General features: G+C 43.7%; 2 protein-coding genes across 2 annotated transcripts in view; one reads left to right on the top strand and one right to left on the bottom strand.

The window, feature by feature from the left end:
* The window catches only part of ZSCAN25 (zinc finger and SCAN domain containing 25), a 430575-nt gene that overhangs the window by 387627 nt on the left and 19431 nt on the right, over positions 1-23517 (bottom strand). The window lies entirely within an intron of this gene.
* LOC128043217 (putative olfactory receptor 1F12P) lies at positions 21415-22359 on the top strand. The gene has a single exon (XM_052635508.1). The coding sequence runs from the start codon at positions 21415-21417 to the stop codon at positions 22357-22359; it is 945 nt and encodes a 314-aa protein (XP_052491468.1).

Raw genomic sequence — 23517 nt, 5'->3', positions numbered from 1 at the left:
TACAAGAAAAAAACTGTAAGAAACACAAACATGTGGAGATTAAACAACACGTTTCTAAATAACCAACAGGTTACTGAAGAAATCAAAAGGGAAATCAAAAGATTTCTAGAAACAAATGACAATGAAAACACAACTCAAAACCTATGGGATGTGCCAAAAGCAGTTCTAAGAGGGAAGTTTATAGCAATACAATCCTACCTCAAGAAACAAGAAAAACATCGAATAGACAACCTAACTTTACACCTAAAACAACTGGAAAAAGAAGAAGAAAAACCCAAAATTAGTAGAAGGAAACAAATCATAAAGATCTGAGCAGAAATAAATGAAAAAGGGGTGAAAGAAACAATAGTAAAGATTAATAAAACTAAAAACTGATTCTTTGAGAAGATAAACAAAATTGATAAACCCTTAGCCAGACTCCGGAGAAGGCAATGGCACCCCACTCCAGTACTCTTGCCTGGAAAATCCCATGGACGGAGGAACCTGGTGGGCTGCAGTCCATGGGGTCGCTAAGAGTTGGACACGACTAAGCGACTTCACCTTCGCTTCTCACTTTCATGCATTGGAGAAGGAAATGGCAACCGACTCCAGTGTTCTTGCCTGGAGAATCCCAGGGACGGGGGAGCCTGGTGGGCTACCGTCTATGGGTTCGCACAGAGTCGGACACGACTTAAGCGACTTAGCAGTAGTAGCAGTAGCAGTAGCCAGACTCATCAAGAAAAAAAGAGAGAAGAATAAAGTCAACAAAATTAGAAATGAAAAAGGAGAGGTTACAACAAACAATGCAGAAATACAAAGGATTAGGAGACTACTATGAACAACTATATGGCAATAAAATAGATACTCTGGAAGAAATGGACAGATACTTAGAAAAGTTCAGTCTTCCAAGACTGAACCAGGGAGAAATAGAAATTATGAACAACCCAATTACAAGCACTGAAATTGAAGCTGTGATCAAAAATCTTCCAAAAAACAAAAGCCCAGGACCAGATGGCTTCCCAGGAGAATTCTATCAATCATGTAGAGAAGGGCTAATTCCTATCCTTCTAAAACTCTTTCAAAAAACTGCAGAGGAAGGAACACTTCCAAATTCATTCTACGAGGCCACAATCACCCTGATACCAAAACCAGACAAAGACAACACACAAAAAGAAAACTACAGGCCAATATCAATGATGAACCTAGATGCAAAAATCTTCAACAAAATTTTAGCAAGCAGAATTCAGCAACACATCAAAAACCTCATACACCATGATCAAGCTGGGTTTATTCCAGGGATGCAAGGATTCTACAATATATGGAAAATAATCAATGTGATACACCATATTAACAAATAGAAAGATAAAAACCACATGACAATCTCAATAGATACAGAAAAAGCCTTTGATAAAATTCAGCACCCATTTATGATTAAAACTCTTTAAAAAAATAGACATAGAAGGAACCTACCTCAGCATAGTAAAGGCCATATATGACAAGCCTACAGCAAACATTATTCTCGATGGTGAAAAAATGAAAGCATTCCCCCAAAGATCACGAACAAGACAAGGGTTTCCACTTTCACCACTATTATTCAACATAGTTCTGGAAGTCCAAGCTACAGCAATCAGAGAAGAAAAAGAAACAAAAGGAATCCAGATTGGAAAAGAATAAGTAAACTCTTACTGTTTGCAGATGACGTGATACCGTACATAGAAAACCCTAAAGATAATATCAGAAAATTATTAGAGCTAATCAGTGAACCTAGCAAAGTGGTAGGATACAAAATTAATACACAGAAATCACTTGCACTTCCATATACTAATAATGAAAAATCAGAAAGAGAAATTAAGGAATCAACCTCATTCACCATTGCACTCTGATAGACAGAGTGCCTGATGAACTATGGAATGAGGTTCGTGACATTGTACAGGAGACAGGAATCAAGACCATCCCCAAGAAAAAGAAATGCAAAAAAACAAAATGGCTGTCTGAGGAGGACTTACAAATAGCTGTGAAAAGAAGAGAAGCGAAAAGCAAAGGAGAAAAGGAAAGATATAAGCATCTGAAGGCAGAGTTCCAAAGAATAGCAAGGAGAGATAAGAAAGCCTTCCTCAGCAATCAATGCAAAGAAATAGAGGAAAACAATAAATGGGAAAGACTAGAGATCTCTCCAAGAAAATTAAAGATACCAAGGGAACACTTCATGCAAAGATGGGCTCGATAAAGGACAGAAATAGTATGGACCAAACCGAAGCATAAGATATTAAGAAGAGGTGGCAAGAATACAAAGAACTGTACAAAAAAGATCTTCACGACCCGGATAATCATGATGGTGTGATCACTCACACTCACCTAGAGCCAGACATCCTGGAATGAGAAATCAAGTGGACCTTAGGAAGCATCACTATGAACAAAGCTAGCTGAGTTGATGAAATTTCAGTTGAGCTATTTCAAATCCTGAAAGATGATGCTGTGAAAGTGCTGCACTCAATATGCCAGAAAATTTGGAAAACTCAACAGTGGCCACAGGACTGGAAAAGGTCAGTATTCATTTCAATCCCAAAGAAAAGCAGTGCCAAAGAATGCTCAAACTACCGCACAATTGCACTTATCTCATATGCTAGTAAAGTAATGCTCAAAATTCTCCAAACCAAGCTTTAGCAATACGTGAACCATGAACTTCCAGATGTTCAAGCTGGTTTTAGAAAAGGCAGAGGAACCAGAGATCAAATTGCCAACATCCGCTGGATCATGGAAAAAGCAAAAGAGTTCCAGAAAAACACCTATTTCTGCTTTCTTGACTATGCCAAAGCCTTTGACTGTGTGGATCACAATAAACTGTGGAAAATTCTTCAACAGATGGGAATACCAGACCACCTGACCTGCCTCTTGAGAAATCTGTATGCAGGTCAGGAAGAAACAGTTAGAACTGGACATGGAACAACAGACTGGTTTCAAATAGGAAAAGGAGTACGTCAAGGCTGTATATTGTCACCATGTTTATTTAACTGATATGCAGAGTACATCATGAGAAATGCTGGGCTGGAGGAAGCACAAGCTGGAATCAAGATTGCCGGGAGAAATATCAATCACCTCAGATATGCAGATGACACCACCCTTATGGCAGAAAGTGAAGAGCTAAAGAGTCTCTTGGTGAAAGTGAAAGAGGAGAGTGTTGGCTGAAAGCTCAACATTCAGAAAACTAAGATCGTGGCATCCGGTCCCATCATTCATGGGAAACAGATGGGGAAACAGTAGAAACAGTGGCTGACTTTATTTGGGGGGCTCCAAAATCACTGCAGATGGTGACTGCAGCCATGAAATTAAAAGACGCTTACTTCTTGGAAGGAAAGTTATGACCAACCTAGATAGCATATTAAAAAGCAGAGATGTTACTTTGCCAACAAAGGTCTGTCTAGTCAAGGCTATGGCTTTTCTAGTAGTCATGTATAAATATGAGAGTTGGACTATAAAGAAAGCTGAGCACCGAAGAAATGATGCCTTTGAACTGTGGTTCCGGAGAAGACACTTGGGAGTCCCTTGGAGATCTGTAAGGAGATCCAACCAGTCCATGCTAAAGGAGATCAGTCCTGGGTGTTCTTTGGAAGGACTGATGCTAAAGCTGAAACTCTAATACTTTGGGCCACATCATGTGAAGAGTTGACTCACTGGAAAAGACCCTGATGCTGGGAGGGATTGGGAGCAGGAGGAGAAGGGGATGACAGAGGATGAGATGGCTGGATGGCATCACCGACTCGATGGATGTGAGTTTGAGTGAACTCCGGGAGTTGGTGATGGACAGGGAGGCCTCGCGTGCTGTGGTTCATGGGGTCGCAGAGTCAGACATGACTGAGGGACTGAACTGAACTGAACTGAAGGAGACAAAAGAACTGTACATAGAAAATTTTAAGACACTAATGAAAGAAACAAAAAAATGACATAAACAGATGGAGAGATATTCCAGGCTCCTGGGTAGGAAGAATCAATACTGTGAAAATGACTATACGACCAAATGCAATCTACAGATTTAATGTGATCCCTATCAAATTACCAATGGGATTTTTCACAGAACTAGAACAAAAAATTTCACAGTCCATATGGAAACACAAAAGACCCCGAATAGCCAAAGCAGTCTTGAGAAAGAAAAATGGAGCTGGAGGAATCAATCTTTCTGACTTCAGATTGTACTACAAAGCTACAGTCATGTATGGTACTGACAGTATGGTACTGGCACAAAACAGAAATACAGACCAATGGAACAAGATAGAAAGCACAGAAATAAACCCATGCACCTGTGGATGCCTTATTTTTGACAAAGGAGGCAAGAATATACAATGGGGCAAAGACAGACTCTTCAATAAATGGTGCTGGGAAAACTGGACAGTTCAGTTCAGTCACTCAGTCATGTCCGACTCTTTGCAACCCCAAGAATTGCAGCACGCCAGGCCTCCCTGTCCATCACCAACTCCCGGAGTTCACTCAGACTCACATCCATTGAGTCCATGATGCCATCCAGCCATCTCATCCTCTGTTGTCCCCTTCCTGTCCTGCCCCCAATCCCTCCCAGCATCAGAGTCTTTTCCAATGAGTCAACCCTTCGCATGAGGTGGCCAAAGTACTGGAGTTTCAGCTTTAGCATCATTCCTTCCAAGGAAATCCCAGGGTTGATGTCCTTCAGAATGGACTGGTTGGATCTCCTCGCAGTCCAAGGGACTCTTAAGAGTCTTCTCCAACACCACAGTTCAAAAGCATCAATTCTTCGGCATTCAGCCTTCTTCACAGTCCAGCTCTCACATCCATACATGACCACTGGAAAAACCATAGCCTTGACTAGATGGACCTTAGTCGGCAAAGTAATGTCTCTGCTTTTGAACATACTATCTAGGTTGGTCATAACTTTTCTTCCAAGGAGTAAGCGTATTCTAATTTCATGGCTGCAATCACCATCTGCAGTGATTTTGGAGCCCAAAAAAATGAAGTCTGACACTGTTTCCACTGTTACCCCATCTGTTTCCCATGAAGTGATGGGACTGGATGCCATGATCTTCGTTTTCTGAATGTTGAGCTTTAAGCCAACTTTTCACTCTCCTCTTTCACTTTCATCAAGAGGCTTTTTAGTTCCTCTTCACTTTCTGCCCGTACTCTGCATAGAAGTTAAATAAGCAGGGTGACAATATACAGCCTTGATGTACTCCTTTTCCTATTTGAAACCAGTCTGTTGTTCCATGTCCTGTTCTAACTGTTGCATCCTGACCTGCATACAGATTTCTCAAGAGGCAGGTCAGGTGGTCTGGTATTCCCATCTGTTGAAGAATTTTCCACAGTTTATTGTGATCCACACAGTCAAAGGTTTTGGCATTATCAATAAAGCAGAAATAGATGTTTTTCTGGAACTCTCTTGCTTTTTCCATGATCCAGTGGATGTTGGCAATTTGATCTCTGGTTACTCTGCCTTTTCTAAAACCAGCTTGAACATCTGGAAGTTCACAGTTCACGTATTGCTAAAGCTTGGTTTGGAGAATTTTGAGCATTACTTTACTAGCATATGAGATAAGTGCAATTGTGCGGTAGTTTGAGCATTCTTTGGCATTGCCTTTCTTTGGGATTGGAATGAAAACTGACCTTTTCCAGGCCTGTGGCCACTGTTGAGTTTTCCAAATTTTCTGGCATATTGAGTGCAGCACTTTCACAGCATCATCTTTCAGGATTTGAAATAGCTCAACTGAAATTCCATCACCTCCACTAGCTTTGTTTGTAGTGATGCTTTCTAAGGCCCACTTGATTTCTCATTCCAGGATGTCTGGCTCTAGGTGAGTGTGAGTGATCACACCATCATGATTATCCGGGTCGTGAAGATCTTTTTTGTACAGTTCTGTGTATTCGTGCCACCTCTTCTTAATATCTTCTGCTTCTGTTAGATCCATACCATTGCTGTCCTTTATTGAGCCCATCTTTGCATGAAATGTTCCCTTGGTATCTCTAATTTTCTTGAAGAGATCTCTAGTCTTTCCCATTCTGTTCTTTTCCTCTATTTCTTTGCATTGATTGCTGAAGAAGGTTTTCTAATCTCTCCTTGCTATTCTTTGGAACTCTGCCTTCAGATGCTTATATCTTTCCTTTTCTCCTTTGCTTTTCGCTTCTCTTCTTTTCACAGCTATTTGTAAGGCCTCCCCAGACAGCCATGTTACTTTTTTGCATTTCTTTTTCTCGGGGATGGTCTTGATTCCTGTCTCCTGTACAATGTCACGAACCTCACTCCATAGTTCATCAGGCACTCTATCTATCAGATCTAGGCCCTTAAATCTATTTCTCACTTCCACTGTATAATCATAAGGGATTTGATTTAGGTCATACCTGAATAGTCTAGCAGTTTTCTCTACTTTCTTCAATTTGAGTCTGGATTTGGTAATAAGGAGTTCATGATCTGAGCCACAGTCAGTTCCTGGTCTTGTTTTTGTTGACTGTATAGAGCTTCTCCATCTTTGGCTGCATAAAATATAGTCAATCTGATTTCGGTGTTGACCATCTGGTGATGTCCACGTGTAGAGTCTTCTCTTGTGTTGTTGGAAGAGGGTGTTTGGTATGACCAGTGCATTTTCTTGGCAAAACTCTATTAGTCTTTGCCCTGCTTCATTCCTTATTCCAAGGCCAAGTTTGCCTGTTACTCCAGGTGTTTCTTGACTTCCTACTTTTGCATTCCAGTCCCCTATAATGAAAAGGACATGTTTTTTGGGTGTTAGTTCTAAAAGGTCTTGTAGGTCTTCATAGAACCATTCAACTTCAGCTTCTTCAGCGTTACTGGTTGGGGCATAGACTTGGATTACCGTGATATTGAATGGTTTGCCTTGGAAATGAACAGAGATCATTCTGTCGTTTTTGAGATTGCATCCAAGTACTGCATTTCGGACTCTTGTTGACCATGATGGCTACTCCATTTCTTCTGAGGGATTCCTGCCCGCAGTAGTAGATATAATGGTCATCTGAGTTAAATTCACCCGTTCCAGTCCATTTTAGTTCACTGATTCCTAGAATGTCGATGTTCACTCTTGCCGTCTCTTGTTTAACCATTTCCAATTTGCCTTGATTCATGGACCTGACATTCCAGGTTCCTATGCAATATTGCTCTTTACAGCAGCAGACCTTGCTTCTATCACCAGTCACATCCACAGCTGGGTATTGTTTTTGCTTTGGCTCCATCCCTTCATTCTTTCTGGAGTTATTTCTCCACTGATCTCCAGTAGCATATTGGGCACCTACTGACCTGGGGAGTTCCTCTTTCAGTATCCTATCATTTTGCCTTTTCATACTGTTCATGGGGTTCTCAAGGCAAGAATACTGAAGTGGTTTGCCATTCCCTTCTCCAGTGGACCACATTCTGTCAGATCTCTCCACCATGACCCGCCCGTGTTGGGTTGCCCCACAGGCATGGCTTAGTTTCATTGAGTTAGACAAGGCTGTGGTCCTAGTGTGATTAGACTGACTAGTTTTCTGTGAGTATGGTTTCAGTGTGTCTGCCCTCTGATGCCCTCTTGCAACACCTACCATCTTACTTGGGTTTCTCTTACCTTGGGCATGGGGTATCTCTTCCCGGCTGTTCCAGCAAAGCACAGCCACTGATCCTTACCTTGGATGAGGGGTATCTCCTCACCGCCGCCCTTCCTGACCTTCAACATTGGATGGCTCCTCTAGGCCCTCCTGTGCCTGCGCAAGCACCGCTCCTTGGACGTGGGGTTGCTCCTCCCGGCCGCTTCCCCTGGCCTCGGGCACGGGGTGGCTCCTCTCGGCCATGGCCCCTGACCTCGGATGCAGGGTAGCTCCTCCCGGCCACCGCCCCTGACCTCAGGCGCAGGGTAGCTCCTCTCGGCCATTCCTGCACCATCGCAGCCTGGCACTCTCAGCCACTGCCCCTGACCTCGGATGTAGGGTATCTCCTCTTGGCGGCCGCCCTTCAGGCATGGGGTCCTCCCAGCTTCTGCCCTTGACCTCGGACGTGGGGTAGCTCCTTTCGGCTGCGCTTAGTGCGCCGGTCGCAGCCACCTGTGCTTCAGCTACATGTAAAAGAACGAAATTAGAATACTTTCTAATACCATACACAAAGATAAACTCAAAATGGATTAAAGACCTAAATGTAAGACCAGAAACTATAAAACTCTTAGAAGAAAACACAGGCAGAACACTCGATGACATAAATCAAAGCAAGATCCTCTATGATCCAACTCCTAGAGTAATGGAAATAAAAACAAAAGTAAACAAGTGAGACCTGATTAAACTTAAAAGCTTTTGCACAACAAGGGAAACTATAAGCAAGGTGAAAAGACAACCCTCAGAATGGGAGAAATTAATAGCAAAAGAAACAACTGTCAAAGGATTAATTTCCAAAATATACAAGCAGCTCATACAACTCAATACCAGAAAAATAAACAACCTAATCAAAAAGTGGGGGAAAGACCTAAACAGACATTCCTCCAAAGAAGACATACAGATGGCTAACAAACACATGAAAAGATGCTCAACATCACTTATTATTACAGAAATGCAAATCAAAACTACAATGAGATATCACCTCACACCAGTCAGAATGGCCCTCATCAAAAAGTCTACAAACAATAAATGCTTGAGAGGGTATGGAGAAAAGGGAATGCTTTCGCACTGTTGGTGGGAATGTAAATTGATACAGCCACTATGGAAGACAGTACGGAAATTCCTTAAAAAACTAGAAATAAAACCACCATATGACCCAACAATCTCACTCCTAGGCATATACCCTGAGAAAGCCAAAAGTGAAAGAGAAACATGTATCCCATTGTTCATTGCAGCACTATTAACAATAGCTAGAACCAGGAAGCAACCTAGACATCCATCGACAGATGAATGGATAAAGAAGCTGTGATACATACATACAATGGAATATTACTCAGCCATTAAAGGAACGCATTTGAGTCAGTTCTAATGAGGTGGATGAACCTAGAACCTATTATACAGAGTGAAGTGAGTCAGAAAGAGAAATACCATATTCTAACACATATATATGGAATCTAGAAAAATGGTACTGAAGAATTTATTTACAGGGCAACAGTGGAGAAACAGACATAGAGAATAGACTTATGGACATGAGGAGAGGGGAGGAGAGAGTGAGATGTATGGAAAGAGTAACATGGAAACTTACATTCGGTTCAGTTCAGTCACTCAGTCATGTCTGACTCTTTGCGACCCCATGAATCGCAGCACGCCAGGCCTCCCTGTCCATCACCAACTCCCGGAGTTCACTCAGACTCACTTCCATCAAGTCCGTGATGCCATCCAGCCATCTCATCCTCTGTCGTTCCCTTCTCCTCCTGCCCCCCAATCCCTCCCAGCATCAGTCTTTTCCAATGAGTCAACTGTTCGCATGAGGTGGCCAAAGTACTGGAGTTTCAGCTTTAGCATCATTCCTTCCAAAGAAATCCCAGGGCTGATCTCCTTCAGAATGGACTGGTTGGATCTCCTCGCAGTCCAAGGGACTCTCAAGAGTCTTCTCCAACACCACAGTTCAAAAGCATCAATTCTTCAGCGCTCAGCCTTCTTCACAGTCCAACTCTCACATCCATACATGACTACTGGAAAAACCATAGCCTTGACTAGACGGACCTTAGTTGGCAAAGTAATGTCTCTGTTATTACCATCTGTAAAGTAGATAGCCAACAGGAATTTGCTGTATGGCTCAGGAAACTCAAACAGGGGCTCTGTATCAACCTAGAGGGGTGCAATGGGGAGGGAGATGGGAGGGAGTTTCAAAAGGGATAGGATATATGTATACCTAAGGCTGATTCATGTTGAGGTTTGGCAGAAAACAGCAAAATTCTGTAAAGCAATTATCCTTCAATAAAAAATAAATAAATTTTAAAAGCTTCAGCTCAGGTGTCACCACTTTCCAAACCCCTTTGGGACTAAGCCCTTTGTCTCTTGCTCCCAAAGCACCAGGTCCAACCTCCCACCATATTGATTCAGTCTGTTCATGGGTCTGAGGTTTCCCCACCAGACTGGGAGCATCTCATGTCTGACCAAGAGCAGGCCCAGGAAATCTTTCTAAATCCAAACAGAAGCCAAGACAAGAGCCCCCTGCTGACCTCCCAGGCATATTTGAGGTTCAGATGAACCTCCTGATAGGAGATATTGGGAAATCCCCAAAGCAGTGCCCATGGGCACCCACTGGGTGTTTCACAAACAACCAGGAGATGTTTCGGCAGAAGGCCTGCAACATGCTCAGCAGTGAGCTGGGCCCTAAGAGGACACCAATGGGGCCAACATTAGCCTCCAAGGCCCCCTGACCTGGGGTGGCCCATCCCAGCAGGAAGACTACTGAGGTTGCTTGGAACCAGCACAGCTTAATGATTAAGGTCACAGGTCTGGTTCTGTCAGGTCTGGGAGTCACCTCTGCTGACCTCTGGGACCTTTCCACTGGCACCTGCATCCCAACTCCATGTTCCACCCCCTCAGCCTTCATGACAGTGCCTGTCCACTGCTGCAGGTCCGCTTCACCCTCCTGAGACAGCCATATGCAGGCTCATGGGCTCTCTCCTGGGATCCTGTTATGGGCTGACTGTCTCCTACAAATGTATAGGTTGAGGTCCTAACCCCCAGACCCTCAGAACTGGGGACCTTTAAAGAGGAAATTAAGACTTAACCAGCTCATACGGGTGAGTACTAACTCAATATGACTGGTGTCTTTACAAGATGAGAAAAGGACAGATGAGCACAAAGGGGAGACCATGTGAAGACACAGCAAGAAGACTGAAGGAACCAGCCCTGCTGACCCCTTAATCTTGCACTTCCAGCCTCCAGAATTATGACAGGATTCATTTCAGTGGTTTAAGCTACCCAGTCTGCCGTGAATCATTGTGGGAGCCCTGGGGAGCTAACACAGTCCCTTCTTCCCTCATGGGAGGATTTCTGGGCCCCTGTCACCCACTTGGAGCAAAAGGTTCCTGGTGACAAGCAGGGGAGGGAGTCCCCTGGGCTTTCTGCAGACTAGGCTGTGTGTGCAGGGTCACACTCCAGACATCTGGATTCAGCTGGGGCTCCCCCTGCACAGCAGCCTTCTCCCCCATCGAGATGTCCCGCCTTCCCTGTAGGACCCTCCATCCAGAATGGAAGCCACAGGGCAGAGGCTTGAGTAAACTCACCCCTTACCACAGAGGCCTGCGAGGCCCACTTCCTTATTCTCATTAATCCCAACAACTCCCTATACACCAGATATCATCTTGGCGGATCCTGGAAAGGGTGACAAAATCACCAAGACAGAACTTAAAGAGCTTGAGACACCTGACCAAGACTGAAAGCCACTGACTAAGCACTTCAAGGCATGAAGCAGCCAATTCAGTTCCCATTGCTGGCCTCTAGCTCAGTTTTTCTGGGCTTTTACCTCTCAAAATGGAGCCCTAAAGAGTTTAGACCTGAGTCCCTGAATGTACAGCAAGTTATGTGTGGCACAGGCCAGGAGGAAAGCCACTGTGTGAAGACAGGCTGCTCAGGCCAGGACCTGAGGTTTCCCCGTGCACCAGCCCCAAGCATCCTGTATCGTGCATCGAACCTGGACTGGCGATTTGTTTCACATATGGTATTATACATGTTTCAATGCCATTCTCCCAAATCATCCCACCCTCTCCCACGGAGTCTAAAAGTCCGTTCTATACATCTTTGTCTCTTTTGCTGTCTCGCATAGAGGGTTATAATTACCATCTTTCTAAATTCCATATATATGTGTTAGTATACTGTATTGGTGTTTTTCTTTCTGGCTTACTTCACTCTGTATAATAGGCTCCAGTTTCATCCACCTCATTAGAACTGATTCAAATGTATTCTTTTTAATGGCTGCGTAATACTCCATTGTGTATATGTACCACAGCTTTCTTATCCATTCATCTGCTGATGGGCATCTAGGTTGTTTCCATGTCCTGGCTATTATAAACAGTGCTGCATACCTTAATTTTTTAACATTTTATTACTAAAATTGCTAACCACCATCTAAGCTCTTGGCATGTTATAATCTTTTTGCTGTCGGAGGGTTTGAAATATTGCAAGAATTACCAAAATGTGACACATAGAGACACACAGTGAGCAAATGCTGTTGAAAAAATGGTGCTGATAGATTTGTTCCACACACAGAAGCAAGTCTGTTTTTATTTCTTCTTCAAGTGCCGTGCCTGACAAGAGACCTTAGGAAGACATGCTGATCCAACTGTACAATAATGAGGGCCTTCTAATACTCAGCCATTCCCTCCTACCCTCCAAACACTGATGCTGGCCTCACCTCCTGCTTGAGCCTTCCACGAGCCACTCTCAAGTGCCTGCAGCTTCCACCATGGAGTCCAGCACAGCCCTGGAAGACAAATTCTCTGCATGGAGACAAGACATGGGATTGCTGAGTTGGGACCGAGGACATGTGTAAGGGATTTAAAAAATGGAGCAGAAAAGAACCAGGCCAGCAGCTTAAGTGAGCACTGCAAGATCATCTGACCTTCTGGATCAGCTCTTTTCAAGCAAGGACTGCCTATAAAGATGGAAAACAGATGTCAGAGGATGATGATGCCAAGTGGACAAGACCCAGGCTTTCTGTCAGCTTCACTAAGAACAACTTCGGAAACTGAGGCTAAGTATTCCTTCTAAGAATGTAGTCAAGGGCCACAGAGGGTCTCTGAAGCATAGAGTGACCTATGGAAGGGAGCACTGGAGAAGGCAACAAGTGGAAAACAGGAATCAGCTGAATCTGACCAGACATGAGATTATAGAAGAAATGAAGGAATGATTAGAATGTGTTGCTGGGAGGAAGTCATCATGTGAGTCCAGACCCCAAGGTCCCACTCCAATCTGTAATCCACTTCCTGTCACATATGGAGGTGGTACTATACACTCTCAGTGTCCAGGTAATAGGGTTCCATGAGCTAAATTTCAAAACTTCCAAGGTTGCAGATCTAGAAGGCCAAGATAGAAGGCAGGGGTGGGGACTGAGATCAGTAGCCAGATGGAATGTGTTGCAACACCAATTAAGTTACACCAAAGACAACAGACAACTGTTATTTCCCTACAGCACTACTTTGATGGCATAATCCTTGTTGAATATTAAACAACAAACTCAGTGTGGCACATGAACCTTTTAAAGTTCAGACTATAATCAGACCAGTTCAGAAAAATTGAGAATATGAACTCAGCTTACCCCAGGAACACACCGTTATGGGACAACTCTAGCGCCTGACACTAGAAGTCAAGACTTCTTTTATGATTTCAATTCTCTCAGAATATATACATTGAAAGACAATCTAAAAGTTTGTTACCTGCCTGCCCAGAAAGTATATTCACCAAAAAAAAAAAAAAAAAGTATACTGACTAAAATGTAATAGGCTCATATTCATTAATTTATTTGGGGGACTTTAATCAACAATTTATGGCTTATGAACTTACTTTAGAAGTAACAAAAGCCAGAAATTTTCAAATACCTCTCAAAAAGGAGACCCTTAGTCTCTGTAGTGTTAGTTGCTCAGTCGTGTCCAACTCTTTGCAACCCCATGGACTGTAGCCCTGCCAGGCTCCTCCGTCCGTGGGACTCTCCAGGCAAGAATACTGGAGTGGATTATCATTTCCTCTTCTAGGGGATCTTCCCAAACCAGGGATCAAACCCAGGTCTCCCACATTGCAGGCAGACACTTTACCTTCTGAGACACCAGGGAAGCCTGGTGGGTAGATCACAATTCCCTCTAAAGTCTATGATCCGACAGATTAGGTTAGTAATTCTAATTCCCCAAGCAGTTATGGAATGGTCAAAGAGACCAGGAAAGGCTGACCGAGGAAGGAAAGTTTGGTCCACACGCTTCACCCTTAGGCTTTCAATCACTCACACACACAGGCACACTGCAGTTAGTAAAATAAAGCAGAAAACATATATACTGAGAAAGCAGAGAGGCTAAAACTCTGAGTCTCTGATAGGTTAGTAGAAATGGAAATTAGCTCTTTTTTCCTATCAGTTCAGTTCAGTTCAATCACGTCCGACTCTTTGTGACCCCATGAATCGCAGCACGCCAGGCCTCCCTGTCCATCACCAACTCCCGGAGTTCACTCAGATTCATGTCCATCGAGTCCGTGATGCCATCCAGCCATCTCATCCTCGGTCATCCCCTTCTCCTCCTGCCCCCAATTCCTCCCAGCATCAGAGTCTTTTCCAATGAGTCAACTCTTCGCATGAGGTGGCCAAAGTACTGGAGCTTCAGCTTTAGCATCATTCCTTCCAAAGAAATCCCAGGGTTGATCTCCTTCAGAATGGACTCGTTGGATCTCCTCGCAGTCCAAGGGACTCTCAAGAGTCTTCTCCAACACCACAGTTCAAAAACATCAATTCTTCGGCGCTCAGCCTTCTTCACAGTCCAACTCTCACATCCATACATGACTACTGGAAAAAAACTAGACGGACCTTAGTCGGCAAAGTAATGTCTCTGCTTTTGAATATGCTATCTAGGTTGGTCATAACTTTTCTTCCAAGGAGTAAGTGTCTTTTAATTCCATGGCTGCAATCACCATCTGCAGTGATTTTGGAGCCCAAAAAAATAAAGTCTGACACTGTTTCCGTTGTTTCTCCATCTATTTCCCATGGAGTGATGGGACCGGATGCCATGATCTTTGTTTTCTGAATGCTGAGCTTTAAGCCAACTTTTTCACTCTCCTCTTTTACTTTCATCAAGAGGCTTTTTAGTTCCTCTTCACTTTCTGCCATAAGGGTGGTATCATCTGCATATCTGAGGTTATTGATATTTCTCCCAGCAATCTTGATTCCAGCTTGTGTTTCTTCCAGTCCAGCGTTTCTCATGAATCATTACGGAAGTGCAAATCAAAACCATAATGAGATACCACCTCACACTCATTAGGATGGCTACTATTAAATACACACACACAAACAGACACAAGTATACCTCAGAAATATTGCATGTCCACCACAATAAAACAAGTCACAAATTTTTTTATTTTCCAGTGCACATAAAAGTGATTTTATATTATACTATTATCTATTAAGTATGCAATAGCATTATGTTTATATATATAAATTTATATGCACCTGAAACTAACACAACTGTATACCTGAAACTAACACAACATTGTAAATTAACTATATTTCAATTTTTAAAAATCATAGTTTTTTTTAAAAATGACCATTACATGAACACCGGAGTTCTGATCTGACTGAAGATCAATTCCCTGGGTTGAAGATAAAAAATAAGAAAATATTAAGATATCCCCTGTAGAAAAAAGTTACAAATTAAACCACTTAAAGCAATAACTTTCCAGCAGAAAAGCCCTAAGGAGACGATGTGGAGCCCAGGAGAACTGGGCCCAGCCAGACCCAAGGTAATTACTGCACATTTGTCTTTAACAATGTCCACTGGGTACTGCTATCTGGAGGCCAAGAGTAGCTCAGCAAATAATCTGAGTGTGAGGTCCACACATCTCTTTGAATCTCAGGAATCAGGGAATGAAGCCTCCTTGCTCACTGTGCCTTCCAGGCACAGATGTACTCCTCACCCTGCTTTCCATGGGGCTCAGGGTTGTGTCTCTGGCTTTAGGTTGCTTCTGAGTTGTCTGTCCCTCCTTAAGGAAAAGAAGCAAGTCAGGAAGAGGCACATTCCTCAGGCTGGGTTGGCAGAAATCAGAACAACTGGACAGGTCAGTGCCAATGTGGGCACAAGAGGAGACACTCCTCTCAATGCTCCAAAATGTATAAGCCCAAAGACATCTCCTACACTTCTCAAAGATAAGCAGTACAGGAGACCTGCAGGATGCCTTGGAAACCATCTAGGAATCCAACCCCATCACTTTACAGAGAAGCAATCAGAGTACAGAATTTCTAAAACCACACAGGATTCGATTCCTAGACAACCTCACTCAGCCTCTGCTCTGATTTCCGATTGTGGAGGTCTGTCTATTAATTCCATCTGTTTCTAAAGCTTATCCTTGACAGAGACATCTGAAAACATTTGCTGGCGTTAAGACAGGCTCAGGAGCAGAGCAGGTGTCTGCCCACAATGATCTATTTCACATCACATTGAATGTAGGCAACTTAGCAAGGAAGAAACTAGTAGAAATTAAACCTCAAACCATTCCTATAACCCTCTAAATTAACATCTTATTTTTGCTGGCAGATGTACAAATATTCTGACATAGACGTTATCTGTATGTACATGCTATCTTATGTTCTGGTTTCAAAGTCTGTATAGACAAATAATATCCAGAAATGAACACATGCTCCCACTTTTAATATCTGTATAATATTCCACTGCATTGATAAATCATAACTGCAAAGCTATTCTCTTATTGGGCATTTGATTGTCTTAACCTCTTTTTTAAATATAGGAATGTTTCAACAAATATCTGAACAAATTACCTTCTTTTTCCATAGGATTTGTTTCCTGCTATATAGTTCCAAATGTAAAATGCCTATGTTTACTACATTTACTTAGTTTGTGTAAACCTCTATAAGTCAGATAATAGTACTAATCTATAGTTTGGGGTAGAATTTAAAAGCTAAAATTTAAGTAGTTAGTACAGTGCCTGCTCTGTAGTATATATTTGTTATTAATTTATTACTACTAACAATATATCTATATACTTACTTGGAAAGCATGATCACTTAAATGTACCTAAACTTTTCCATTAAAATCTATTTGTATCATATATATATCTTTACTTTATCCATTACAACTTTCTTTGAGCAAATATTTTATTTTTCAAGTTAAATTAAAAACCCAAAATATCAATTTTATCATTGGTGGGAATGAAATCACCTTTTTCATTGTGTTTTTTTGTGCGTGTGGTTTATTTTTAGCAATGACTTAAGACTTTAGTTATGAGATATTATGCAAAAAAGTTATGATTTTATCTCTTTTTTTTCTTCTAGAATAACCAATACCAGCATTTCTAGTGAAATATTACATAGGAATGATAACAGAGAACATTCATATCTTGTTATTTTGAGGGAAAAGGTTTGTCTTCCATAAATAAGATGTTGAACAGACAGTTTACATATTAAGACAAACACTCCTAATGTTTTCAGAGTTTTTATCTATAAAGCAATGATAAGTTTATCTAGATACTTTATCCAAGTCTAATTACATTATTTTGATATTTGGTTCATGATGAATTAGGTTAATGGATTTCCTTGAGTTTAACAATTAACTCAATGTGTCATTTTCTTAATTCTCAGATATTTTATTTGGGGTACTTATATCTATATCTATGAACAAAAAATTAAGGACTTCCCTGTAGCTCAAATGGTTAAGAATCTGCCTGCAATGAAGGAGATCAGGGTTCGATCCCTGGGTCGGGAAGATCCTCTAGAGAAGGGAACAGCAATCCACTCTAGTATTCTTGCCTGGAGAATCCCATGGACAGAGGAGCCTGGTGAGCTACAGTCCATGGGGTTGCAAAGAGTCAGACACGACTGAGCAACTAACACATGAACAAAATTGGTCTAAGATATTTCTTTCATTGTCATTGTTTAGCTTGAATTTAAAATAGTTGCCTCTAAAAGTGAACTGAATAATAATAATAACAATAATAGTAATAGCCAGGTTAACTGCTTACATGTACAATGTACTATTCTCAACAAATTATAGGTATTTTCTCATTTAATCCTCACAATAACCTCTTTTAGCAAATATTTCAGATTATTCACACGCTACAATTTTCTCTATTTTTAAATTTTTTATTACTGAATTAATTATTGGTGCTTAGAAGATTTTGAAGACATTGGAATCAGGTGCCCCCTTAGAAACTATTTAATAACTTTACGTTTCTTTCTCTATTAGTCTCATATTCATGTTCTCTAATTCATTTTGCACCATTGGGGATATTTCAAACATATGTAAGTAGGCATCTATTGTTTATTTGACAAGATGTATTAGCCCACAGTTGAAAAGGATGTGGCAAGGACTTTGAGTTTTAAATGAGATGAGGAGCCACTGGAGGACTTTGAGCAGAGGAGTAACATCTGACTTATATTTCTTACCATTCACCCTGGATGCCATGTACAAACAGACTGCTGAGGATCGGATGAGGATAGAAACAGTGAGCCTGGTTAAGAGACTACTGAATAACCTGGATTGAAAAAAAACACAGTTTGGGCCACAAAGGCAGCAGTGGTCACAGAGAAAAAGTGGTCCCACCTGGTTACAGTTCAAAGGTAGAGACGACAATATACTGATGAGGACAGTAATTGATTACTTAATAAGAGGAGTTAAGGATGGGACTAAGGTTTTGGCTTGAGCAGGTAGAAGAATAAGATGCGACTGAGGAAGCAGCAGTTTTGAGGAAAAGATCAGCAACATGGTTTTAGACATGTCAAGTCTGAGACACCTTGGCAGATCTAAATGTATATGGAATGCAAGAAGTTGAACCTAAGTAAGTTCAAAGTTCAAGAGGAAAATCCCAAACTGGAGAGAAATCTGGCTGGTATGTAAAGCTGTGGAGCTAATGAGACCACGGACTGAAGGAGGCCACCTACAGAATGAGTGTAAACAGAGAAGAGGTGGGGCTTGAGCTGCTGAAGGGATGTCCACACAGCTGGAGGTCAGAAAAGGAGGAGCAAATGAGCAGCCAGTGAGGGAGGAGAGATGCCCAGATGAAAATGCTTCAAAGCCAAGTGAAAAATGTGCTTCCCAAAGGAGGGAGTGACCAACAGTGCCAGCTCCTGCTTGTTGGGTCTCAGGAGATGGAGCCTGAGCACTAACCACAGACGGAGCAATGGCGGCCTTGACAAGGGACACTTCAGGGATTGGTGGAGAGGCCTGGAACAGGGGCTTTGTGAGAGAACGGGAAGGGGGAAGTGGAGAGTGAGTACTGATCACATTCTGAGAACTTTTGTGGAAAAGGATGGATAGACAAATGAGTTGATGGCTGGGGGGGAATGTGAGGTCAAGTGTGGATTTTTCAAACTGGGGGATGTCTGTAGGAACGGTCCAGAAGCAATGAGGGATGGGAGGAATCTTTTCTGTTTTGAGTTAGACTTTTTGAGTTTTGGTATTCTTAAAATGACTCCCCTGGTGGCTCAATGGTAAAAAAAACCCACCTGCCAATGCAGGGGATGCGGGTGCAGTCCCTGGGTCGGGAAGATCCCCTGGAGCAGGAAATGGCAACCCACTCCAGTACTCTTGCCTGGAAAAAATCTCATGGACTGAGGAGTCTAGTGGGCTACAGTCCACAGGGTCACAGAAGAGTCAGACACACTTAGCGACTAAACAGCGAAAACAATTCTTAAAATAGGAGTACTTGGAAAGACTATGTTCCCAACCAGTGGGAAATAGTAACAGGAAAATGTTCTTCTCCCATATCTCTGGGGAAGTGGGAGGATGGGAAGGAAAAGACAGGATGGAGACTCCTTGGTTTGAAAAGAATGTTAGTCAAGAAAGGACAGAGCATTGGTCCCTGCGCCACAGCTCCCGTTCACAATGGAGCGTGTCTCAGCATCTCTGTTGCAGCTACAGGAACAAGCCGTCTCTTCCCAGTACAGACAGCCTTCTTTACCATGTCCCTATTCCACCCATCCTGCTCCACACGCCCTTCTCCCGTCCCCAGGCTGGCTACTGCAGGATTCCCTGATCCATTGACAAGAATGCCCCAAGTTTAAGGTTACCTGGTAGCACTGCTTCAGTCTTTTTGAGAAAATCAAAGCACTACTTTGAAATCAAACTGACCTGGAATCAAATCCTGATGTCTTTGGGGAAAATTATTCAAGCCCTCTCAGTCTCAGTTTACTCATCTGTAAAATAAGAATAATAATGCCTACTTTATACACATTGTGAGCATTAAATACATGCACCTACATACACATGCCTAGCCCTGTATATGACACACAGTAGGTGCTCAATAAATGTCAGCTCCCTAGTCTAAGGGCTGTCACCTTTCCGTTTGACTAGAAGCTTCCTGGGAGCAAGAACAATGTCCTTCATTGTTTTCTCATCGCTCACATCACCCAGTAAAGAGCTGTTTTAATCAGCACTGGCCAAATGAGAATCTAAACCATATTAAATACATGCTTTCTTTCAGTTTTACTTTTCACTGAACAGATTTTTCTCTCAGCCTCTTAGGCTTCTATCTTATGGCTATCCTTTACCAAAGATTCTTGCCTGTGGGTTGTCAAATACTTGAATCCTTAAAAAAAAAAGAAAAGTATCAGTAAAATATTACTTCCAAAGGAGCCATTTCTTTTCTATACTAAGGCATAGCTCTCAACACAGGCCAAGAGTCTGTGGGCTGGGTCCCGTGCAAGCTGAAATCTTCATCCTCACTGGATGCTGCCCAGTGGAGCGGGGAAGCCCCTTTGCTCCAACAAATTGGTGGCACAGAAAAAGCCTCCCAAGACCATGAGCCCCTTTTCACTCCCTGCCCAGGTCCCAGGTGGGCCATACCCATTCCCATAGCTTTTCCAGACTGATTTCCCCTGTCAGCTATTCATCCCCAAGCAGTGTAGTAACTCCAGTTGCTTCTTTCCCACCCTCCCTCTTTAGGCTGTACCTTCTATAGGACGCAAATCCCAACTATGTCTTGTGAAGCACTGAAAATTAATTTGTAACTAATGAAACTTCAGCTATGCTTGCAAAGAACTCCAACTCTGAGTTGCTGCCCTGCTGCCCACTCTGTTGCTTTGGGCAGCATCACACTCACAGTTCCTCTTTCTTAGCTGCAGGGCAGCTCTCTCTCTCCAGAGGCAAGGCCCTTCCTGGGTCACCCCTGACAGAAGGGCAGGCTGAGCTGTCCCAGTCAGCAGGCTCTTCTGTCCAACTCCATCCCCAGCATCATCACCAGGACCAAGGTGGCCCAGAGCCAGTGATGAGTGGCAGCCAGGGCACCTGAGTCCTGGGCTCCACGTGGGTGGAGGAGCAAGGGGAGATAAACTACTGGTGCGGAAGAAGGTTTGTGGGGAAGGGGGATGTTTACAAATATCCTGAAGTTCCATGTATGTGCCACTGCAGTTCTAGAATTCTGTACAGAAAGAGCCTTCAGGTGGCAATCCTATTGGGATTAGGAGGAAATTACATTATAGCTCTTTACTTAATACTGAGACATCAGAACAAAGAACTAGAGTAAGATGGAAATTTGGGGGGCTAACGCACCTAAAGTATCCCCGTTGTTGTTGCCACCACACAAGGCTTCTCCTTGGAGAGATGGCATATGGGGCTTTGTAGGGCCCAGCATCAGTAGCATTCTGGTGGCAAAATAATTAAAACCCCGACTTTGCGATCTGCCGGGGCCATAGGACTTCCTGGTTGAAGCTTCTCCTTTGATAGGTACAGAGCCTTCTTTTGGGTTTCCACCAAATGAACACAAAAGATGTGAGCTGAGGGGGTGTATGGGGGAAGGAGGGAGACACCACCATCCTCTAAAGCCCGCGCCTGGTCTGGATCTCCCAGCAGGACCATGGAGATGGGAAACCACACAAGCGCCTCCCAGTTCATCCTCCTCGGTCTCTCCAGCCAACCTGAGAAGCAGGAGCTGATCTTTGGGCTCTTCCTTCTCATGTACCTGGTTGGGGCAGCTGGGAACCTGCTCATCGTCCTGGCTATTGGCTCGGACTCCCACCTCCACATGCCCATGTACTTCTTTCTCAGCAACCTCTCCCTGGTGGATTTCTGCTTCATCTCCGCCACAGTTCCCAAGATGCTTATGAATATCCAGACACAGACCCAGTCCATTTCCTACAGTGGCTGCCTAGCCCAGATCTACTTCTGCATTTTGCTTGCAAACATGGACAACTTCCTCCTGACGGCCATGGCTTACGACCGCTACGTGGCGATCTGCCGGCCCCTGCACTACTCCACGACGATGAGTCTAGCAGCTTGTGCCCTGATGCTTGGGAGCGCCTGGCTCCTTGCCAACCTCCACTCCCTGCTGCACACCCTCCTCATGGCGCGGCTGGACTTCTGTGCCAGCAACGTCATCCCTTACTTCTTCTGTGACCTCGTTCCCTTGCTTCAGCTCTCCTGCTCCAACACCCTGCCCAATCAACTCATGATTCTGCTGGTGGGGGGCCTGATCGTCCTCATCCCCTTCCTCGGCATCCTCATCTCCTACGTCCACATTGTGTCTGCTGTGCTCAAGGTCCCATCTGCCCAGGGAAAACAGAAGGCCTTCTCTACCTGTGGCTCCCACCTTGCTGTGGTCATCCTCTTCTATGGGACAATCACAGGGGTCTACCTGAGTCCCTCACCCTCCCATGCAGCTGACAAGGATTCACTGGCTTCAGTAATGTACATGGTGGTCACCCCTCTGCTGAATCCCTTCATCTACTGCCTGAGGAATAAGGACATGAAGGGAGCTCTGTGGAAACTGGTCGGTGTGAAGGTTGCATTCCATGGGCTGTGATAGCAGAGCTCCCCTTCGGGGCCTCTGTGCTGGAAAGAGGATGAACCCCAGGGACAGGCTCAATACACAGAAGGTGGGAGAAGCAGATCTCACTGTCCTGTGTTGTCACTGTGGCCAGCAAAGCCTGTCATTGCTCCATAAGTAATCTGCAGGTCCAAAATATCTTGACCCCTGTGCTGACTGCCTAGACTACCAAGAGGGGAATAAACTCTCCCATAAAGACAAAACCACATAAACAGGTATAAAGTAGCTCTACCAGCAGACCTTCTGGAGAGGGTTCATGTGAGAACGGTGAGCTCATAGGAGTCTGGTACCTGTGCTGGTGGGCTTCCCTGGTGGCTCAGGCAGTAAGGAATGTGCCAGTAATGTGGAAAATCCGAGTTCAATCCCTGGGTTGGGAAGATCCCCTGAAGAAGGGAATGGCAACCCACTCCAGTTTTCTTGCCTGGAGAATCTCATAGACAGAAAAGCCTGGAGGGTTACAGTCCACGGGGTCGCAAAGAATCGGACACAACTGAGTGACTCACTCACACACACACACGACCTGCGCTGACAGCCTGTGCCAAGGAGATGCCCTTTGAGAGCCCCCACGCACCCCTACAGAGGCTCAGATCTTTAATCCTCAAGCATCCCAACTTCCAAACTCCTCTGCTGCATCCCCACTTCCCAACAACCACCCCCACACTCTAGGCTGAACCTGGCTTTGGAGACCGGCTTCAGTCTGTCCACTCTTGGCCTAGGTCCTGCTGGCTGGAGCTCCACAGCTCTACCTACTTGTATTGGGAATGCCTAGAATGACTGTCTCAGCTGAACACCTATGAAGGCCCTATACTGTCCCACTATGTGCTTTCTCATCTCTTAGGAAAGAGAGGAGGCTGGACTTAAGAGTTGGTTCTCTGGGTGTGAAGCATGTAAAAGGAAGGGGCCAAGATAATTCTTCTGAAGATGCTTCTCTACAAGCTGAACTGAACAAAGAGACAAAGGGAAAAGGCCTCAAATAATGAGTTTATGGTTGAAGAAGGTGTATGTGACTTTCTGTCCAGTAGGTTAATATGGTAGGCTGCGATGGGTGTGGCAGAGCTGGGGAGAGCATTACACGGAAAGTAATCACAACTGGCATCTGGTCCTGGGCCCTCTGATCACCAGCTATTTGACTCT

This window comes from Budorcas taxicolor, chromosome 2 (genome assembly GCF_023091745.1).
Source record: "Budorcas taxicolor isolate Tak-1 chromosome 2, Takin1.1, whole genome shotgun sequence".
Classification (NCBI taxonomy): Eukaryota; Metazoa; Chordata; class Mammalia; order Artiodactyla; family Bovidae; genus Budorcas; species Budorcas taxicolor.
This window is presented reverse-complemented; position numbering and strand designations above follow the sequence as displayed.